At 54.0% G+C, this 20,072-nt stretch overlaps 9 protein-coding genes across 9 annotated transcripts in view; 4 read left to right on the top strand and 5 right to left on the bottom strand.

The window, feature by feature from the left end:
* Positions 1 to 655: 655 nt before the first annotated feature.
* Positions 656 to 1,608, bottom strand: K489DRAFT_113926 (uncharacterized protein). The gene is made up of 2 exons (XM_033598918.1): positions 1,295 to 1,608; positions 656 to 1,236 (listed from the first exon to the last, which is right to left on the bottom strand). The coding sequence occupies exons 1-2, from the start codon at positions 1,380 to 1,382 to the stop codon at positions 806 to 808; spliced, it is 519 nt and encodes a 172-aa protein (XP_033463407.1). The 5' UTR covers positions 1,383 to 1,608; the 3' UTR covers positions 656 to 805.
* A 468-nt stretch (positions 1,609 to 2,076) lies between these two features.
* K489DRAFT_428745 (uncharacterized protein) lies at positions 2,077 to 4,060 on the bottom strand (the record flags this gene model as incomplete). Its single annotated transcript, XM_033608345.1, has 2 exons — positions 3,550 to 4,060; positions 2,077 to 3,258 (listed from the first exon to the last, which is right to left on the bottom strand). Exons 1-2 carry the CDS (start codon positions 3,835 to 3,837, stop codon positions 2,077 to 2,079), a joined length of 1,470 nt encoding a protein of 489 aa, XP_033463406.1. The 5' UTR covers positions 3,838 to 4,060.
* Positions 4,061 to 4,933: 873 nt separating this feature from the next.
* Positions 4,934 to 6,217, top strand: K489DRAFT_376779 (uncharacterized protein). Its single transcript, XM_033604001.1, has one exon. It carries the CDS (start codon positions 5,366 to 5,368, stop codon positions 5,861 to 5,863), a length of 498 nt encoding a protein of 165 aa, XP_033463405.1. The 5' UTR covers positions 4,934 to 5,365; the 3' UTR covers positions 5,864 to 6,217.
* Positions 6,218 to 7,259: 1,042 nt separating this feature from the next.
* Positions 7,260 to 7,997, bottom strand: K489DRAFT_407115 (uncharacterized protein; the record flags this gene model as incomplete). Its single annotated transcript, XM_033607332.1, has 1 exon — positions 7,260 to 7,997. The coding sequence occupies one exon, from the start codon at positions 7,995 to 7,997 to the stop codon at positions 7,260 to 7,262; it is 738 nt and encodes a 245-aa protein (XP_033463404.1).
* A 712-nt stretch (positions 7,998 to 8,709) lies between these two features.
* Positions 8,710 to 9,614, bottom strand: K489DRAFT_113917 (uncharacterized protein). The gene has a single exon (XM_033598917.1). It carries the CDS (start codon positions 9,432 to 9,434, stop codon positions 8,796 to 8,798), a length of 639 nt encoding a protein of 212 aa, XP_033463403.1. The 5' UTR covers positions 9,435 to 9,614; the 3' UTR covers positions 8,710 to 8,795.
* A 2,358-nt stretch (positions 9,615 to 11,972) lies between these two features.
* Positions 11,973 to 14,999, top strand: K489DRAFT_407113 (uncharacterized protein; the record flags this gene model as incomplete). Its single annotated transcript, XM_033607331.1, has 1 exon — positions 11,973 to 14,999. The coding sequence occupies one exon, from the start codon at positions 11,973 to 11,975 to the stop codon at positions 14,997 to 14,999; it is 3,027 nt and encodes a 1,008-aa protein (XP_033463402.1).
* A 671-nt stretch (positions 15,000 to 15,670) lies between these two features.
* K489DRAFT_386726 (uncharacterized protein) lies at positions 15,671 to 16,598 on the top strand (the record flags this gene model as incomplete). Its single annotated transcript, XM_033606252.1, has 3 exons — positions 15,671 to 15,706; positions 15,850 to 16,143; positions 16,332 to 16,598. 3 exons carry the CDS (start codon positions 15,671 to 15,673, stop codon positions 16,596 to 16,598), a joined length of 597 nt encoding a protein of 198 aa, XP_033463401.1.
* Positions 16,599 to 17,400: 802 nt separating this feature from the next.
* K489DRAFT_113849 (uncharacterized protein) lies at positions 17,401 to 18,156 on the bottom strand. The gene has a single exon (XM_033598915.1). It carries the CDS (start codon positions 18,002 to 18,004, stop codon positions 17,534 to 17,536), a length of 471 nt encoding a protein of 156 aa, XP_033463400.1. The 5' UTR covers positions 18,005 to 18,156; the 3' UTR covers positions 17,401 to 17,533.
* Positions 18,157 to 18,917: 761 nt separating this feature from the next.
* K489DRAFT_386725 (acid phosphatase/Vanadium-dependent haloperoxidase) overlaps positions 18,918 to 20,072 on the top strand; it is a gene marked incomplete at both ends in the record, with an annotated part of 1,969 nt that continues 814 nt past the window's right edge. Inside the window, one exon of the mRNA XM_033606251.1 lies at positions 18,918 to 20,027. Within this exon, the coding sequence (XP_033463399.1) occupies positions 18,918 to 20,027 (1,110 nt within the window). The remainder of the gene's footprint in view (positions 20,028 to 20,072) is intronic.

The following is a 20,072-nucleotide window of genomic DNA, read 5'->3' as shown; positions in this document are numbered from 1 at the left end:
ATTGCATTAATACAGGCGATATAATTTTACAACCGTGCAGAGTTTCACGGTCGCAGCAGAAGGACATGTCAGAAGATCATGGTCGATAACAAGGGTCCTTCGAAGGATGGAAGCTACCGCACCGGAACAACGTTCATGTGAAGGTCAAGCACTGGTACAAACACGCTTCTCCTCTTTCGACATTTCCACGCAATAACTAAATCATCTTTGGAAGGCTGGCTGGTCGATCACAGGAATGCTCACAACAGATGCGTGCCGACGGACAGAAAGCCTCATGAACACTCGGACCCACGGTCTGATTATTTTTATTAGAACCAACACAGGTGATTATCGCTGGTTTCTACCATTATCTTGAGGAATTCGCGTTCAGTTTCAATCCAAGCACCGATCTCGCTTCGCTCCCATGATGCTGGACTTCGATTGATGCTCCCTTCACTCCACATCACATCCGACATACGATTTTCAGCGACTGATAAGGACACGCATTTGTCCCGATCAAGCACCATGGAGCATAGCCACAGCGAGGACACCTGTGACTACGTAGACAAGCAACACCTTGTTGAATGCTGCTGAAGATGGTACTCTGGACGTCGCCGCCGATGGACTAGTAGAGACTGCTGTCGTGGGTGTATTTACGATGGCTGTCGACGGCGCATTCGTGCTCGCAGTCGCAACGTTACTAGTAATGGTCTGAGCGATAGCCTGGGTAGATGTGGTCGAAGTCGACCCTGGCAAAGTCAAGTTGGGCAGCGAACTGGTCGATGCAGTAGCAGTTGATGCCAAGTCGATTGATGACTAGATCTTGTCAGACCCGGATACGTAGTCGACCCGCAATCGACTGGAAGCATCGGCTTACCGCAGCTAGAAGATCAACCTTGAGCGAAGTGACGGTGAACTGCCAAAGGTACTTGATGGAGACGCCGCTCTCGAATGCGCGTACGTTTCTGGCACTGTCCTTGCCGAGATATAATACCTTGCCGCTTCGCGACGTCGTCAACGTATAGCCGTCATCTGCACCATCTGTTCCCCGAACGTAAGAGGAAGACCAGAAGACAGCATTGCGGCATTGATCGAGGATCGGATAGTTGCTCGAATCCAGAGTCAAGCACAGCTGTGGGTAGATTCTCGATCTCATGAAATAAGAGGGCCCGTCAGAGCTGCCGTAGGGTGAGAATGACCAGACATCGTTCCCCCCAAATACCACAGGAATCACATTGTTTTGTGTGAGAGACGAAGCTGAAGGTCGTCAGTCATGACAGATTATGCAGGTATGGTCACGTGATTTTCTACTCACCAGTGGTACCCAGATAGCCACTGTTTGTGTTCTGTACGAGATAGTGGAAGTTCAGATCTGGAACGAATCTAATGTTGCTTTGCGACATGCTGCGATAAACACAGTCGAAATCTTCAGAAAAGCTGCAATAAATATAGACCGAATCAACATGCCCAAAGAGAGGGAACTATGCGTCACTATATGCACGAGACGCACTGGACGAAACAGTCGCCGGGCTCACCTCGTGGTGGCTATTCGTGATCGCCTGAGCAGCGTCAGCCTCCACGGTGTGGTAGCTTCAATCATTGACCGGTGACACCGCCCTGGCAGAGTCAACCAACTACCGCGGCTTAGTCGACAAGACAGCGCAATAGCAAATGCCGCCAGCGAAATGCGTTCGATATATAGAAGTAGCGTCATGCAGTGAAGCGAGAAGCCAAGAACATCAGGAGATATGGCTGTAAAGTGGCCGAGTCCCGCCAAATCCTTTCAGGGCTTGGGAAAAGGCGTTACGCGACTGCGCAGCAACTATCACCGCGCGTGTATTAATATATCAAAATCATGATGGCTATTGGAGCGCACGATAGGATACAAAGGTCGGTACAGGGAACAGGATCCTGGATGCTCGGGGCTGTGGAAATGCAGACACTATCTAATGGGCAGGAGGGCGGCCCGGACGACGACCAATTCCGTATAGCATTTACACGCACGGAAATGTACGGCTTCAGACAAGGCGTGGCTGAGCCAGCTCTTATATGTCCGCTGGATCTTGGCAGTCACTGATTTCTCCAGGACCTTCTCCACTACATCTCGACCAGATCATCACCTCCATCTCCGCCTGTGAAGGGATCCTGTGTGAACCATCGGCTCAGTCTACGTTGCCATTTCCCTCGTGCAGCACTATCATATGCATCACCCATGACCAGGCGTTCAAGATGCTTTTCGTGAGCACGAAGGAATGGCTGTGGGGTGTCACGGCTAACGATGTCAAACGGAGACCTTGCGTAAACAAAGAAGGCGGCAAGGCCTTTAATCCGATGAAGCGGTCTCGCCAGCTGCTCGTGGACTTTAAAGAGTGCATCCTGCGCGGCTTCGGGGTCCTCACTCTCAATGACATGGCCAGAGAAGTCTCTGTCGTCTCCCACGTGAAGAGTCAGCGTAAGCCTTTTGATGTGGGGAGAAGCCTGCGCAATAGCCTTCTCCCAGTCTTCAAGCACTGCAGGCTCTATACCCAGGTGAGTGTAGTAGCGGGCAGTGAAAGCAATCTCGAGGTCACGCAAAAAGCCAAGACAAAGGCCAGGGATAGTTTGAGTGAGGAATATCGAGGCTTCGAATGGTTCAGATCGAGGCGATGATGGCTGTAGTGTACTGTCGTAGGTGATTTCGGGAGAATCCACGATGAAACGATTCGACGAGTAGAACACTCTTCGGGCATCTTGTGTTACCGATCTGCACACAAGGAATATTGAAGGCGGTGTCCGGTAGCAGGGGCACGGCGGATATGCGACACGATTCCAATTGCAAAACAGTCTGCCCCAGGGACATTTATGGCCCCAAAATGTCCAGGAGCCACGAGTCCTGAGGTAAAAGCCGACCTCTCCAGGAGCCCAGTGTATCTGTCGCAACGGTGATACCAGATCAGTGAAGCTCAGAATGCGATGCCGTAGCTCGATGGGTAGATCCATGAATCTAAATGCTTGACCTGCCCCCGGATGATGCCTCGTAGCGAGGTCCACAGCTCGGCGAGCGATGGCTTGCAAGCCAGAGTCTTGAGCTAACTGAAAGCTACCCGGCGGCGGACGATCGCCATTGCTGCGCAACTGTACTAGACATCGAGACAATCTTAACGGCTCCAACGGTGCCACTGCCATCTCCGCAGCCTCCACGTCCTTGGCTTCGCAATACAGGCTGAGTTGCAGCTTATTCATCCATTGCGGCTCATCCTGAGTAATATGATCGACAAATCTGCGCCAGCCCTCGAGATCCTGTTGAAAGTGATAGTCAGAATCGTAAGCGGCGAATTGCCTAGCACGCATACAATCTGCTCGAGGACATCGAAGATCATTATGTGTCGCATTACGGCTCCCGTGCAAATGACATCCAGTCATCGAACAAAGCCGGTGTCCAAATTCGAAGATCACACGCCTGCAGTGGCGTAAGGATTCGGGCATCGTGTTCAAGAACACAGATATGTGCTGGAGCGCCGTACCATGGATCAAGATCCGATATTCGGAGAAGATCAGTGGAAGTATGTCAGCTTTGACAGCCCGGCTCACCAGGCGGAGGTTGTTGTAACTTCGCAGCATTGATAGAGTGTTGAGTTCAATGCGGTAATCACCGTCCTCTGCGAACAAATAGGGAATTCCATCACGCACACCCAAGGCGATTAGGTGTTGGTTGCTGAATCTGGCCCTCGGTCGGCCACGATAGTCCGGTCCGGGGTACCCGTCCTCGTCGGCGCGGTACTGGTATATTCGCCATCGAATCTTCTGCGGAAGTGTCAAAAATGTTGTTGACTCTTCTCGAATTTGCATCTTTAGGCTGTTGGGGGCGAGCAAACTCATGAGAGATTGCGATGATTTTCTTCTTGTGGTACAGCGCTCGTCAAGGTAAGGACGACGAAACAAATTCCGCACCCATGCGTTGATAAGCGACTAGTAGTGCTTCGAACTCATGGACATCATTTTCTCGGCGGGATGTAGCTGACTGTCGCACGATGAAGACTTTCCGAAACCCATCAATGGAGACGACAATATTGAATTGCATACTCGGCCTCGCAGCCTGGCTTATTAGAAAGTAGGTGAACAGGATGTGGCATGATTGGGCCTCTCTAACGTGTCCGGCCAAAGGTGAAACTATGGAGGACACGCACAAGCGCGCCGCACAGCCTGGTCCGCCGAAACAATCTAACTGAGCGAAGAGCCAAGCCGGAGCACACAGACGCACGGCCTCCAGAGGCTTATACTGTACCGCACCATCCTGCGTTCGGGATTTGTCGCCCCTCTCTCAATTTGCAGCATTAGTCGCGGGATTAGTCGCGGACACATATCGTGCGGCATGGCGCTTGATCCCTAGACTGCTAGTCAAGCATCGGTCCACCACAACATGGACGTAGAGTGGGTTCTCGAGATGGATCTCGCATATTACACGCTTTGATACATTTCCGTCTGAACTGAGCCCCTGCTGATCCGCGGGACATCACCGGACTTGGATTGCTGGCAGCTATAGCAAGTCGACTAGCTTCAGTGGGGGATGATCCTCCTGCTCAACTGCCAAAAGGTGACGCGGCCAAAGGCCCTGCCGCGCTTGATGCGACCGCTCTGGGATCGTATCAAGACTGAGTGAACATGGGACAACTCGCCGTTCATCTTGAAAACTATTCGCCAAGTCAGGCCTCCTCCAGTGAAGACCTTCGTTTGGGGGGTGGCTGAGCGCGCGAGCTGTGAGTTGACAGTGTTGTCTTCATTCAAGACTCGATGATCAAGGCTTTGCAAGGCCCAGTCCAATCTGCAGTTTTCTCATCTGCGCCCAACTTGTTGAGTCGTCCAATATAGCCTGTTCTTGTAACCGCGACAGTGTCCTTGACCATCATGAAACAGGCTGGCGAAACTGTGTCCATGTTTGCCCATGTTGGAGACGCCGCACGTTTCTTATTCCGAAACCATTCATAAGTAGAGAGCGTAGGAAGAGGGAATATGCTCCCTTTTGCATCATTCGCCCGTCCTTACACTGATCTGGCATACCTCGGAGACCCATTTCATCTTCCAAATCGACAACATGCGCAGAATATTGATATTCCTTGCGTGCATACTAGCCACGCTCCTACCCGCGCATGCCACACCATCACCAACACAGATCAAAATGGTTGAATGGCCGGACAAACCAAAAGATCCAGAAAGGCCAGAAAACAAAGAAAGGCCAGAAATCAAAGAAAAGACATGGCATGCAACTTATCGTTTATCAGATTTGGCAAGAGCGGACCGCACCTACTCGATCCCTGCAGCACAGATAGATGATGTGCATATTATGAGGCTTGCCAAAACTCTCTTCAACTACCTCTGAGGACAGTACGAACATATCAATCCTGAGCTCATGTGCACCCGGGATCAATTCTGCCTTGTCGCTGTCCTATGGGATCCTGTGACCCAAGTATTTTTCGCCTCCACGATACCTGTCGGAGAAAGACGGAAGACCATGATTACAGCAGGGCCACAAAAAGCCCCGGTTTGGTGGTCGAAGGTTGACAATCCGAAAAAGGAAACATATACACATGCTGAAGATGCTGTTTATTTCAATTGGGAGTCTGTAGCCCCTGCCAATCGAGTCCAGGGTGGAGTTTATCATGGGGGTCTGAGGATTGGAGTCTATGGTTCCAAAGTTGAAGCGAAAATCGTGAATGGCAAACAGGTCAAGAATGCTAAAGGGCAAGTTCAACCAGCATTGACAACTCCAGCACAGTGGTCCTTGTGCACCGTGAGCGACAAGTCGCCCGCTTGTGCCGAGGTTGCCAGGAGCCTTCGCATAACTCCGGTCCCCATGGGATATTATCGGCGCGATACTGGAACGGATCTGCCGCTCGGGATTCTCTGAGCCTGGAAATCTTTGAAGAATGGCTTATCAATCACTACGATGGCCATGCGCAAAGGGGTCCATATGCAGAGGTGCCAAGGGTCAGTCGGACGGGAGCTCACAATGCAGCCACAATCATGCGGGAGCTCCTTCGTGGTGACCCTTCCATCTGGCCGTCGCCTGATCGTTCTCCTGGCGAAGTCAACAAACATCACCTCAGCCTTTGCAACCATGCTTTGGAGTATATCCGTCCAACTTAAGCTGCTGAGAAGTTCGGGTAGAGTTGAGAGGACGTTCACGATCAGTGATTAGATCGCCGACCAAATAGAAGCATTGAAACTTTTCGTTCATTTTCAGTATGGTAGAACTTGGAGGCTCCGTCGCCAATTCAGGTCTCTGAGGTGAGGCTCGAGTAGAGCAAAGATCTGCACAATGTGCAGATGCTCACCGTGTTCGTCTATATCTGAGTCGATCATTCCGCAGAGTCTCCTACCTTCTAGTGAGTCTCGAAGCTTGCGATGGTGTTTGAATATGCTTGACGAGAGAGTGGTGAAATACGCACGCCAAAAACCTAGCACTCACCGTGCGGATATGCATTTGAGCATTATCCTCTCGGGAGAAACATGACGTTCATCAATGTGTCCTTAGCTAGAAATGGTATGGATTGCCATAAATTACTTACTTTGCCAGCGATAGAAGGAATTGTTGTCAGTATCATCGTCAATGTGAACAACAAGTTCCACAAGTAGCCACTCAAGATATTCACCCAACCACTCTATCGATCTATGCCGAAGTCAAGCTTGGCCGCGACCTAGCATGTCTGGCCTAGCTGTTCTCGAATACGTGAAGTCAGACGTGGTCCAACGTTGTCCATAGCATAGCTTCTTCTCCAATCATTAACTTCCTTCTGCTGAATATCAAGTCACGTGACATGAACGGACGAAATGGTGACACGGCGGTGCTGACGAAGCTTCAAGGGAAGTCCTTCCGAGGTTCCTCTTCATCCAGCGCGTTCGCCGTCGGACTCCGGTTTAAACCCAAGTGTGTCTGGCAGAAGCAGTTTCACTCATTGAAGAGGCAGTCCCTAGTTACTGCGTTCTAAACGACCTTGAAGAACGCGGACAGCACGAAGAGTGGTCAATGGAGGTGTGAACTACAGATCGGCGAGAGTCGTGTCCAACATGTGATGCACAGCCCATAAGCAGAAAAATGGTCGACGGATAGGGGGATTTTCGGCTTCATGATCTCCGGCGCATTTTACGGTAATCTCGCGGGGCGTCTACAGCATACAGGCTCGAGGACGAAATCGTCTCCTGCATCGCAAAGCCCGCAATACTTGCCTTCATGAACTCCGGAAATAGGAAAAAAGCAATCGGAACAATTCCATTGATGAAAGTCCGACCTTCCAAGCCGATCTCTACATCGCTAGAATCCCTGCCACGCCCACAGCTACCGCTCCCAGTGCGACCTCGATGCCCAACTTTCCGGCGCTTCCGGTGTGTGTCGACGCCGCCGATACCGTGACCGTCTGCGCGGCGACCACGCCCGCGATCTTGACGCCCGTCGTCGCCGTGATGGCCGCGGCCTTCATGGACGCAGTGGGCGTCGACCCGGTGGCGGCCGCCGCAGCCGCCGCCAAGTGCTCCGCGCCGGCCGTGACGACCATGTCGAGCAGCACGCCCGGGTTCCGCTCGTTGAAGGTCTTCACGAAACTGCTCGCGGGCGAGAGCTGGTTCTCGAAGACCTGGTCGCAGATGCCGTTGACGACGCGCAGGACGGCGGTCGGCGAGGGGCCGGCGGTGGTGAAGTATTGGGAGGTGATGGTGCGCACGCCGCCCATGATGTCGCAGTCTTGCGTTCCGGAGAATATGTCGGTGGGGTCGCTCTCGTCGGAGTAGACGTGCCGGTAGGTGCTGGGCCCGATGGTCAGAGTCTCGTGGGGGTGCACGTAGCACGACTCCGAAGGGGGGTTGGTCGGGCAGGCGAACGTCATGGTGGTGACATCGTTTGTCACGCCGACGATGGAGGCCTCCAATTTCATGGAGTCGCCGTAGCCGAATATGGGGATCTGCAGAGTGGTTGCATTTGTCGCAGCAGCGACACTGTGCTGAACGAACATGGCCGCTGGCGCCAGCAGGGTGAGATATGATCTCATTGTTTCGATTTCTTGTATTATGATTATGTTTTCGTGCTTGTGTTCTTCGTAGCGTATTCAATGAGCGATTGTTTGTTGGTATTATGTATGTTGTTCAATGAGCAACCGTGGAGTGGTATTATGTTATTCAATGAGTGTTTCGCGTGCAGTTGGCAGGCGAGCGTCGTCGGACAATATGTCGCGGTTCCAGAGGCACAAATGAATGCTGCGAACCTTTAAAAACCAGTATCAAAGATTAAAGCCATCTAAAATGGACACGAAAGTCGCTGCGGATCCAATTATTACATTATATGCTCTGACTGAATAAGGATGCGATCAAGCTGACACTCCTCCGAGTTCACGGCGAAGCAAAAGAAATTGCGTTTCGGTCGGGATTGGCTGAATGGGGCCGATGGCTTGCAGCAAGCGCTCAAGTAGACTTTGCGGCGCAGCCACCAGCCAGCCAACCCGCGATGCCTTTCCTCCCGAAGCGTGCATGAACATCGACGGCACAGCGAGAGTTTGCGAATTCAATGGCGTGTATGACGAAAAGCTGTTGGCGGTTCTATGGCACGTGCAATGAGGTGCTTGGGGGGAATTATACAGTACAATATACGTACAGTCCTTCGAGCGCATAGTTGTACACATGTGGATTTCTCAATCACACCTCGTTTTGTGCAACTCACGTCCGCAGATCATGCAGCGTCGTGGCTGCTCTCAATGGGCAACCCTCGTCGTCGAATCTGGCTGCTCATCTTTCGAGCGTGCCGTCGTGCATCAAGGGATGCTTCTCAAACCAGAAACATGCAAGAAGATTGTTTAAATGAAGAGAAGTCCGGCCACACCGACAGCTGCGCCGATGGCACCTCCAAATACCTCTGCGCCCAACGCGCCCGCCATGTTCGTGTTCGCTGGCGCCGCGGCCGAGCCAGTAGGTGAGCCGGTAGTGCCAGTCGCAGCCGTGCCCGTGTTCGACGCGGTCGGCCCGGATGAGGTTGTCGTGGCGGCCGCGCCCGTCTGTGCCGCGAGAAGCGATGCGCCCGCAGTGACTCGGACCGGGAAGAAAGTCCCATCAGTATACGTCGTGGTAGACGAGCCGGGAAAGTTGGCGCCGGAGCCGCCCATGGACTCGGAGCAGAGGGCGGTCACCGGAGGTCTTCCGGACACGGGAGCGGTGCTCGTGATGGCGCAGCTCTGGATGCCCGTGAACTCGTCGGACAGATTGATGTCCATCAAGTATTTGCTTGGGCCAAAGGTCAGGGTCTGTTTAGGGAAAAGACCGCATTCGTTCGAGTCTGCACCGATCGGGCAGGCGAGGGAGAATGTGGTGAGTTGGCTGGTGACTCCGATGACAGACGCGTCGATTGCCTGCGCGTCATAGCCAAATAAGGGCAGCTGAATGGTTGTGGTCTGGGCGAGAGCCAGAGGCGAGAGCAGGAGCAGCACGAGAGATGCCATGATGGATGATGAACCGCTTCTTGGTAAGTCGTAAGGCGATTTGATGGTAAGTTTGATGGTCTCAGAGCTAGCAATTCTGAAGGCTGTATACGATTGAGGAGATTCACGAAGACCTTAATTAGTAAACTTGATGGGTTGATGATTGACAACGGAACAGATCTACACCGTATTTGCAGTGAAGGTAATAATACGCAGGGCGGCATAAAAACGCCCCTTCATTGATCTCATTGTCAGCAGGCCGGTACCCGCGATGAGGCGCTTTCCACAGGGCTGCTAGTGCCAATCACTTGCATTTTTCACGAGGTACGTGGATACCGAGATTTATTCGTGTGGTTGGCCAATGTCCGGCACATTTACATCATATCGCACAGTACATGCCAAGATTTTCTACGCAGTTTTGGTACCTAGATATGCATGAAAGCGATTCCGACACCAGAATATGGGCAACATGGAGCTTTGGTCTGGCCCGTTACTGGTTCGGAGGCGATTTGTTCACGATCCGCGGCCATTCAGATAGATCTCGACTTATCACATCCATCAGAATGCGGTACTGGTCCTGTGTTGAGTTCTCGAATCGTTTTGTCATCGTAAGCATCTCAGTAATACCGTACAGCGCTGGAGTGCTTGAATTTCGGTCGCTTCCATTATCGTCACGATGGATGGAGTAGAGTAGATACTGCCTCTCTGACGATAGTATTCAACGAGGTCGGATGAATGTCCGAGCCTCAGAGACCGGTTCGCACAGTGGGAATTGTAGAACATGTACTTTTGGATTTTCCAGATATTAAGGAGTTGCGCAATCTATATGTGCACCTAGGTCGGGTTGCAATGTGGGTCCAGCTGACGCGTTCGATGAAGAAGAGGGAGAAGAAAAGGGAGAAGAAAAGGGAGAATGTGCAGGATGGCGCTAGAGAAGCCGTCTCGATGCAGGTACAAAGTCGCCTGCCGCTTCTGCCCAGGTGCAACGTAACACTCTGCATTATGTTCCAATGTGGGTACCTAGGTAGTTTTACCTGCGATGAAGCAGCTAGACGAGTGGATCTTGGTCTGTCTGATATGAGGCAACAATTCAAATTGTAAGGGGCATCACCAGAAACGATCACAGTGCCTAGGTACCGTAGAGAGAGACTACTACCTACCTAGGTAGGGAGGCATCATTATTACAGAGGGCATCGCGGAATCTTTGACCGGAAGCAGATGCCCCTCCAGGGCTGGCCCTGAAACATTTCGTACTCCAGCTGTACCGCAGTTGACGCCAGGCCGAGCCAGAGGAAGTGAGATTTCACAACACGCCCGTTGAGCAGCGATACGAGACAAGTCCCACCATTGATTGCATCTGCAGGTGGTTTTGATGTCGCCACCACCACCACCACCACCATCGAGATTTGGCGTCTGCAGGTCTCCGTTTGTCCATACCTATGCAATGGAGAACGGCAGACAGGGTGAGTCTATGATCTGTGGGATTAATGGGAGGCAACGAAGCCAACGCAGGATATTTTTATCACACGCTCGTGTACTAGATGCTAGGTAGTCTGGTGTTTTTTCGATGGTGCAATGCATCGCGGTTGGCCACTGCGGACGGCGTCGGACAAGCGTTGGGAAATGTCCACACGTCCGTCCTTCAGTACATCCAGCCTGGCCGATGATAATTATTACAGGAACATGTAGATGTATATCACATGATTCAATGGGCTGTTGTATGCATACTGGCTACCTGGGTATTTATGCTGCACCTCATGAAATCTGACTACCGTGACACGAATGCTATTCAATAGATGAAACAGCCACGACCCATTGAACGCGTGGATTCATGTACTCATGCCGTAGACGAGCGCTCTTCCGAACCCAGGCTTGGAATTGATGGCCGGCCGTCGTGACAGGCGCTCCAGGGAAAAGGGAAAAAAAAGGAAGGGAAAAGGCCACCTCCACCGAAGCGACCAATTTTTCCCCCCGACAGCCCTGAGTTCAGTTAGGGATGCTACCGCATGACGTCAGGTCTAAACTTGTCGGTCCCCTGGCGCCGGGCGTACACGCGGCTTGCGACGGTCACATTTTCCGCTTCGTGTTGCAATGGAATCATACTGCATACCTACCTAGTATGTACCTAAGCTTACCTAGTATGTGCAATCGAGCGTTCTACAGTGTGTCCCAAGGCTTGATCTTCTTCATGGCATTGTCTTGACGAAACATCCCTCTTCCTTCATACCGTCTTTGCATCATTCGCATCTCTCTCATCACTCACCATTGGTCTCGGACGTCGTTTTCTCTTTTCCAACCTTCGTTTGACTCCTGTACAAAATTTTATTATCATTCACTGGTGGGCCGACAGCAACACCGAATTTGCCGTGCAGTCGCCATTGTCAATTTACAACTCCTGATCAGCTCTCAATCAACCCGAAGCCCCAATCCTGTGAGACGTCGACTTTTCTCATTCGGGCGCTTCCTGCGACAAGAGCTCAAGTACGGCTGACAGGCTGGCCTGATCGATCCTGAAATCACCTTGCATTCGTCTCACATATCACAAACACATCTCATCCCATGGCGTCACAAGCCTCATACCTCGGGCCCAGCCCAAGTACGAAGAAACGCTTCTCGAGGGATGGGTTCCAGCAGCTCTACCCAGATCAGGATGAGCACATGGCATTTAATGACTCCACCGTCGACATCCCTCTCGAGCAAGTGTCCACCAACAAGACATCCGGCAACGGCCTCCGTCCACTCCACACCGCCGCCTCATTACGACATTCACCTTCGAACGCCACTGCTTCTCGTGAGAAAAAGACGTTCTTCCGCGGCCGTCGAACGAAACAGGATTCGCCTGGAGGCAGACCCTCAGGACGTGTAGGATATGACGGAGAAATGGATACCGTGACCACCATGGGCAAGATCTACGACAAAATCTTTGGTTTCTCAATCATCACACGTTACTTCCTCTACGTTCTGCCGCTCGGGCTGCTCATCGCTGCGCCGATTATCGTGGGCGTGGCCATCCAGAATTCAAGAGCAGATCGAAGGCCACCAATCTTGGCCGGGGTCTCCCTCATTTGGTTCTTCACCTGGGTCGAGGTCGTCTGGCTGAGTCTGTGGACATCGAAATTGGTCGCCCACTTTCTGCCCCATGTCTTTCAAATCTTCGTCGGAGTGGTCAGTTCTGGGGTCCGGAAGTATGCATCGGTCATCCGAAAGCTAGAGATTCCGCTATCTCTGGTCGGATGGGCTGTGACTTCTCTGGCCACCTTCGTTCCTCTCATGACCCTCAATCCTTACCAGCAGCGACTTTTGGAGGAATGGAACGCCAGTAATGCCCCAGACAAGGGTCCCAATCCGACGAATGAACAACCCTGGCAGTCAATCGTCCAAAAGATCTTGGGCGCTGCCGTTGTGGCCTCGCTCGTCTTGCTGGGCGAAAAGTTCATCGTGCAGATGATCTCCATCAACTATCATCGGAAGCAATTCAACGCCAAGATCAAGGACTCGAAGCGACATGTCTATATCCTCGAGCTCTTGTACGATGCATCGCGGTCATTGTTCCCTGCCTACTGCCACGAGTTTGCCGAGGAAGATTACATCATCGCGGATCAGCTGCAGATTGCAGCCCTGGGCGGCCGAAGCCGCAGATCCAATGGACAGGATGGACACAGACGAACTGGCTCCGCTACGCCGCTTCGATTCATCCAAAATGTTGGGCGGTTCGGCGACAAGGTGACATCTGCGTTCGGCAACGTGGCGCACGAGATCACAGGTAAAGAGGTCTTCAACCCCAACAGTTCTCACTCTATCGTCGTCGAAGCACTTGAGAAAAAGGTCACGTCGGAGGCCCTCGCTCGCCGGATCTGGATGTCGCTGGTCCTTGATGGTCGTGAGGCTCTTCACAGCGACGACATCACAGACGTTCTTGGCATCGAACGCCGAGACGAAGCCGAAGAGGCCTTCTGGACGCTTGACCGCGATGGCAACGGAGATGTTTCACTGGACGAGATGATCATGACGGTCACGGAATGGGGCCGTGAGCGTAAGGCCATCGCTAACAGTATGGTCGATGTCGCGCAAGCCATCAATGTCTTGGACCGTCTGCTCATGGTCGTGGTCTTCATTGCCGTCGTCTTCATCTTCGTCGCCTTCCTCAATGCGAACTTCACGACAACCCTGGCCACGACAGGAACCGCCTTGCTGTCCCTTTCGTTCGTCTTCTCTGTCACTGCTCAGGAGATTCTCGGTTCCTGCATCTTCCTTTTCGTCAAACACCCCTTCGACATCGGTGACCGTGTTGACATCGGCGCCGACCAATACGTGGTTGAACACATCAGTCTTTTGTTCACTGTTTTCCGACGAGCGACTGGCCCCAAGACAGGTCAGCTCAACCAGTACCCTAACATCGTGCTGAACACTTTGGCATTGGAGAATGTCAGCCGCAGCAAAGCTATGACGGAGCAAATCACTCTCGACGTCCAATACAACACGACATTCGATGACATCCAAATCCTCAAGAATGAGTTGAAGAAATTTGTCACCGACAAGGACAACAGCCGCGACTTCCAGCCAGACTTGGAGGTTGAAGTGTTGGGCACAACCGATTTGAACAAGCTCCAGATTCGCGTGGAAATCAAGCACAAGAGTAATTGGGCCAATGAGGCTCTTCGTGCGACTCGCCGAAGCAAATTCATGTGTGCTCTTGTCGCTGCGTTGCGTGCTGTACCCCTCAACGCGCCCGCTGGTGGCACTGACGCTGCCGGGACTGCTGCGAACCCCAATTTCTCTGTCGCCATCAGTGAGGCAGAGGCGAAGGAGAATGCTGCTGCATCGGCGGCGGCAAAAGAAGCAGCGCGTCTGGTGCCAGTCAAGAAAATCGAAGATGCCAAGGAGGCGGCAGCGAATGACGCCGACGCCAATGCAAAGGTGGGCATGGCCGGTCTGAGTTATCACGACGGCAGAGTCATCGAGGATCTCACATCACGGGATCCGGCATCCGACCCTGTCCGAGACGAAGGCTGGGCGACCGGTCGCGACGATGCCAGCACCCTCGGGGGTCGTTCCAGCCCGGACCAACACGATCTAGAGGAAGTTCGAAGCTTTCTCCGCCGAGAGAGCACCCGCGGCAAGCGAAAGCCTTCCGCGACGGCCGGTCGCAACAGCAACGATCATCCCGCGATGCGATTCAGGAGAAACCCGAGTGTTCCGACCATCAGCGAACCTGCAGCCGTCGTTGCTGCACCGTCGTCTTATGCCCCCGGTCACTTGCCCTACCGTTCGGCGAGCGTACGGGCACAGCAGCAATCAGGTCAGCCACTGGCACCACCGTATAGCACTTCTCCTTTCGGTGCTTCGCCGAACGTTGCCGGCAGCCAATCCCTCGATACGAGCCAACTCGCCCATGAGATGAGCGCAGACCGTAGCCCCACCGCTACCTCGCCCGGAGGTGGCTTCCGTAGCCGTAGCGGCACGGTTGCAAGTCGGCCAGGTGCCGGCTTCCCCGTGGCGACGGGCCTGGGAGGAGTGAACGAGGAGGACGAAGAGGAGAGGAGGGCTGGTCGACAGCCTTCTGATAATGCTGGGGGTCGTTTCTAGAGGGACGGTCCGTGATCGACGTTGCTGCTTTACGCGCGAATGAACGCAGAAGCAGGCCTTCACGTATGATACAACGAAAAGGGAATTAGAGTAGCGCAACAATGTCGCTATACCCACCAGATTAGATCTCAATCACACTGATTACATTTAACTTGGGTCTTATTTCTCGTGCGTGAGCGATGTCCTTCATAGATCGCAGTGTGTGGGAAGCGTCGAGGTTCTTTCATGTGATGCTCGGGTCTGATGCCGAGTTCGTTCACCTCGACACGTGCTGTGTCCAAACTTCGACTCGGCAAAAATCGCAACCCCACATGACGTACGCGCTCAGGCATCTAGATTGCCGCCGTTCATCACAGCCCACGCGAAAGGCCATACTGTCAATAATGCTAAGAACTGCACAATACTGGTAGTCGTAGTCGATGATGTGCTTGGCGTGCGATTGAAGTCCCAAGTTCGGTTCTGGTTAAAGTTTCCGTCTACAGCGGCGCGCAGAGGGCCGTTCATTGCCGATCTTCTCTACACTACACTCTCGACACGGGACCATCGTCACTTGCGACACTGGTCGGAGCATCCTCAGATTACCTGCGACATACAACTCCTTTCTCTTTCTTGATATCTTCTACGACTACTTCCGACCTCGCCCGACATATACAAGCTCCTCGTCGCCCATCATGTCAGGGCTCGAAAAGGCCCTGTTCAACCTCAAGGTATGTGTGTCGCCGCGCCGCGAACGGTAGATGCCCATTCCACTCGACGATCCATCCACGAACCCTCGAACCCCTCCCCATCCCCCCGTCACTTCGCCGTAGGCTGACAGGACCACCCCCTGTGGGTACCGCCTCGGCCACAGTTCACCGCCAAACAACTCAACCGACAAGCCGCCAAGGCCAGCAAGGACGAGCAGCTGGAGAAGGCCAAGCTCAAGAAGGCCATCCAGCAGGGCCACACGGACATCGCCAAGATCTACGCGGGCAACGCCATCCGCAAGAAGAACGAGCACGTCAACCTCCTGCGCCTGGCCTCGCGCATCGACGCCGTCAGCTCGCGCGTCCAGACGGCCGTGACCATGCGCTCGGTCACCGGGAGCATGGCGAACGTGGTCCGGGGCATGGACTCGGCGATGAAGAGTATGGATCTGGAAAAGGTATGTTTTGCTCCCCCCAACACCCGGACCCGGAGGGAAGCCGCACGGGAAAGAGAAGGACATGGCTCGGACATCTGGGTTGCCAAATGGACGCGAGGAGCGAGCGAGGAACACGGGGCAGAAACGGACACGGTGACGCAGGAGCAAAAGGAGCTGATCAGACATGAATTTCCTTCCCCCCACCACAGATCTCCGCCGTCATGGACCGCTTCGAGACGCAGTTCGAGGACCTCGACGTCGCCACCGGGTACTACGAGAACGCCACGTCGTCCGCCACGGCCGTCGGCACGCCGCAGGAGGACGTCGACAAGCTGATGAGCCAGGTCGCCGACGAGGCCGGCGTCGAGCTCTCGCAGGAGATGGCCAGCGCGGCGCCCGCGAAGGACTTCAAGGCGCCGGCGGAGGAGGAGCGGGAGGACAAGCTGGGGGAGCGTCTGCGCGCGCTGCGGAGTTGAGATGGACGGGAGGGAGGGAAGGAGGGAGGTGTGATCGGAGCTCGATCCCTCCAGCCGTGTGTGGTGGAGCAGGCGTCCGGAGTTTCAATGTCGGAGGGGACCCTTGGTTTTCTCAATCACGTGTGTAGACGCGCCTTTTCCTTTCGGCTGCAGGCCGTCGGGAGCAATGTTACGAATGATGATCCAAGAAGAGGGAAAGCGTCTGTGTCAATGATGAGGTGCGATTGTCGAATGGACAGTACTTCAAGCTCGTCGAGCGCGCAGACATGATTCTACACATGACGACTCACGTTGGGAGACACCGCCGACGTGATCCTCACCACGACGGTGAACAGCCGCTAGGATAAGACAACCTGATTTCAAGCCCGCGCACGATACTGCTCGATCGAGCTTCATGATCGAAAGCCAACTCACGACAGGACGTACCTACATACCCAACTGATTTGATTATTCCATCGAGGCCGTCGCGCTCAGGGTAGGTACAGTACGTACAGGTCCTGGCCCCAACCCCAACCCTAACCCGGCCAAGCGCCCAACAACAGCTGTAGGGCAAGCGCCGGAGCACAAAGAACCAGTAGTGTACTGCGACTTCAGGACAGCAGATGCGCTTGTCGTCTCGTGCTGCCCGTCCGTGGTCCTCCTGAAGAGCAAAGCCCGTCGACCGATCCATGTGAATAGTAAATAAATAAGATATGATGCACGCGGCAAGACTTGTTCCGATCGCCCACTCCGCACGCGCCACCGGAGAAGACGACGACGGCGACGTTACCGCCGGACGGGAAAGGACTGCACCGCCACCCCGTTCATGGTTGACGACGCCTCACATACTATCTACCTAGGTAGGTAGGTAGGTATCTCTCCTCCAGCACGGGACGGCGCTTATTATCATCACGGCTCAGCCTGCGATGTTCTCTGTCTGTCTCGATCGATGAATATCAAGTATACCGAGATGTGAACGCGCGTGGTTCGTCGCCGTGTGTGATAGCGACCTCTCGTTGAGGCTCTGGGAGACCGCCCGCGTGCTCCGATGACAGACCATTGCAATTCCGAGTACAGCCTGAGAAGATCCATTCAATTCGTTCATTCCCTTTGGTGGCTACGGGTACTGGTACTGCTACTGGTGCTGCTACTGATGCTGTGGGGTTCAGCATGGATGTGTGTCCCGTAGGAACTTGAAGAGAGCCACCAAGGGGAGACGGACAGGGTCCAGGATGGAAACACGCACACGTCATGCTTCTCCTCAGCCCCCCCAGCGGCAAAAAAGACAAAGTGGGCGCGGCGCGTGCGTGTGAGAGTGAGAGAGAGAGAGAGAGGGAGAGTGAGGGTGATGAGAGTCGTCGTGTGCTGCCTTGCCGCTTCCGGTTAAGAACGGCGTCGTCGTCGTTTTGCTCACTAGACACCTGCATCTCTTGATGATTTGAACCAGGGGGGGTAATATGTGTCTATATGTATATGCCTGTCATTGGAGATTGCGATGGTCATTCCATCATTAGTGATGATGATGATGATGATGATGATGATGATGATGATGATGATGATGATGATGATGATGATGATGAATGTTTGGTCCATTGAGGGAGAGAATGGATGGGAATTGACGTATGGCCCGGTGATGGGATGGTGTACACTGGATTGTCATCATTGTTATCATCTTAGGTCAATTACTACTGGTGATGAGTGAGGAGGTTATTACCACTGGTGAGCGTGAGGATGTCACCGACGAGCTGGGAGAGGCGGCTACTGTGTATACTAACTAGAGAGAAGAGATTCCACCACACATTCAGCGACCGAGTACCTGACTATGCATACTATAGCGCTGGACGGCGACATGGGGGGGGAGTAGCGGCGGCGGTTCACACTGACTGCAATCATAATCACTACCTAGTACTCTGGTTGTACGCGTGTCCATCGGGGCGCTGTACAGTACATCTATTCCTTTTTATGTATACTGCCCAAGGTGCTCATGTATTATTATTATATTCTACTGGATGGATGGGATCATAATGGATGGATCTGTAGTCCTCCAGCCCACAGGTGTGTTAATACTGATCATCATAATAATCAGGAGGGAATATGAGAATTCGTCCCCAATGTTCGTTCCCGCGCTTATAGATGCACTGTGAATTACAGTAACCTGCTTGCTCTTTTTGCTTGGCCCTTCCATCACTCACATCACCCATCACTCATCCTCACTCACTATCCCATCATCATCATCATCATCCACCAACCCAACTGAACCCTCTCTCTATCTCTCTCTCTCTCTCTCTCCGGCCAGCACAATCGGGCATGAATCGGAGCAACAGCAACTATCAGCCCGTCATGAAATCCCACGGGTCCTCCATCCCGCCCAAGCGGCTCATCGCCGCCTACATCTTCGACTGGTTCGCGATCATCGTCCTGGCCGCCATTGGCGCTGGCCTCAGTCGGGTATCGCCGCAACACCGCGCCTTCTCCCTCGTCGACCTCACCATCTCCTTCCCATATGTCCTGGAGACCATCTCGACCCTCACCCTCGCCTTGGTCGCCCTGGTCGGGCCCGCCGTCATCATCGCCGTCGTCACCTTGGTCTTCGTCCCCGGCCCGCGCTTCTCGCGCAGCATCAACCGGTCCCAGTTGATCCGTCTGAAGCTGTGGGAGCTTGAAAAAGGATTGGCCGGGTTGTGTCTGTCGGTCGCGGTCGCCTTCTTCGTCACGCAGGGCACCAAGAACCTCTTCGGCAAGCCGCGACCCGATCTCCTCGCTCGATGCGACCCCGACTACGCCAACATCGCCGCGCACGCCGTCAGCAACTACGCCGCCGCGTTCAACGAGCGATGGGTTCTCGTGACATCGAGCATTTGTCAACAAAAGGATAAGAGGCTTCTAGATGATGGCTTCCGATCGTTCCCGAGCGGTCACTCGTCGTTCTCGTGGTCGGGTCTCCTCTACCTTTCCCTGTTCCTCTGCTCCAAGTTCCAAATCACCATCCCCTACCTGCCCGGCTCCGCATCGGGCCCCGATCACTTCCCGGCGCCCGACTCGCATGTGTCCACTCAGCCATCGACCAAAACCCAGATGGCCTACGACGGCGCCAACACCACCGCCCACGACGAAGAGCACCTCCACTCGCCCGCCACGACCGCCGTCGGCGAACCCTCCTCGCCCACCACCCGGACCTTCACCATCCAGAACTCCGCCGCCACCCCGCCGAACTACCTCCTGATCATCGTCATCATCCCGCTCGCCGTGGCCGTCTACATCGTCTCCACCCGCTTCGTGGAGTACTACCACTTCGGCTTCGACGTCCTCTCCGGCTCGCTGATCGGCATCGTCTCCTCGTGGGGCGCCTTCCGCTGGTACCATCTCCCCATCTCCCGCGGCCACGGCTGGGCCTGGGGCCCCCGGAGCGCGAACCGCGCCTTCGCCATCGGCGTCGGCACGGACGGATACGTCGGCGCCGAAGGCTGGAGGGACCACGACCACGACCACGACGAC

This window comes from Dissoconium aciculare (assembly GCF_010015565.1).
Source record: "Dissoconium aciculare CBS 342.82 unplaced genomic scaffold K489scaffold_2, whole genome shotgun sequence".
Taxonomy (NCBI): Eukaryota; Fungi; Ascomycota; class Dothideomycetes; order Mycosphaerellales; family Dissoconiaceae; genus Dissoconium; species Dissoconium aciculare.
Note: the sequence above shows the minus strand (reverse complement) of the source record. Positions and strands in the feature narration are given on the sequence as shown.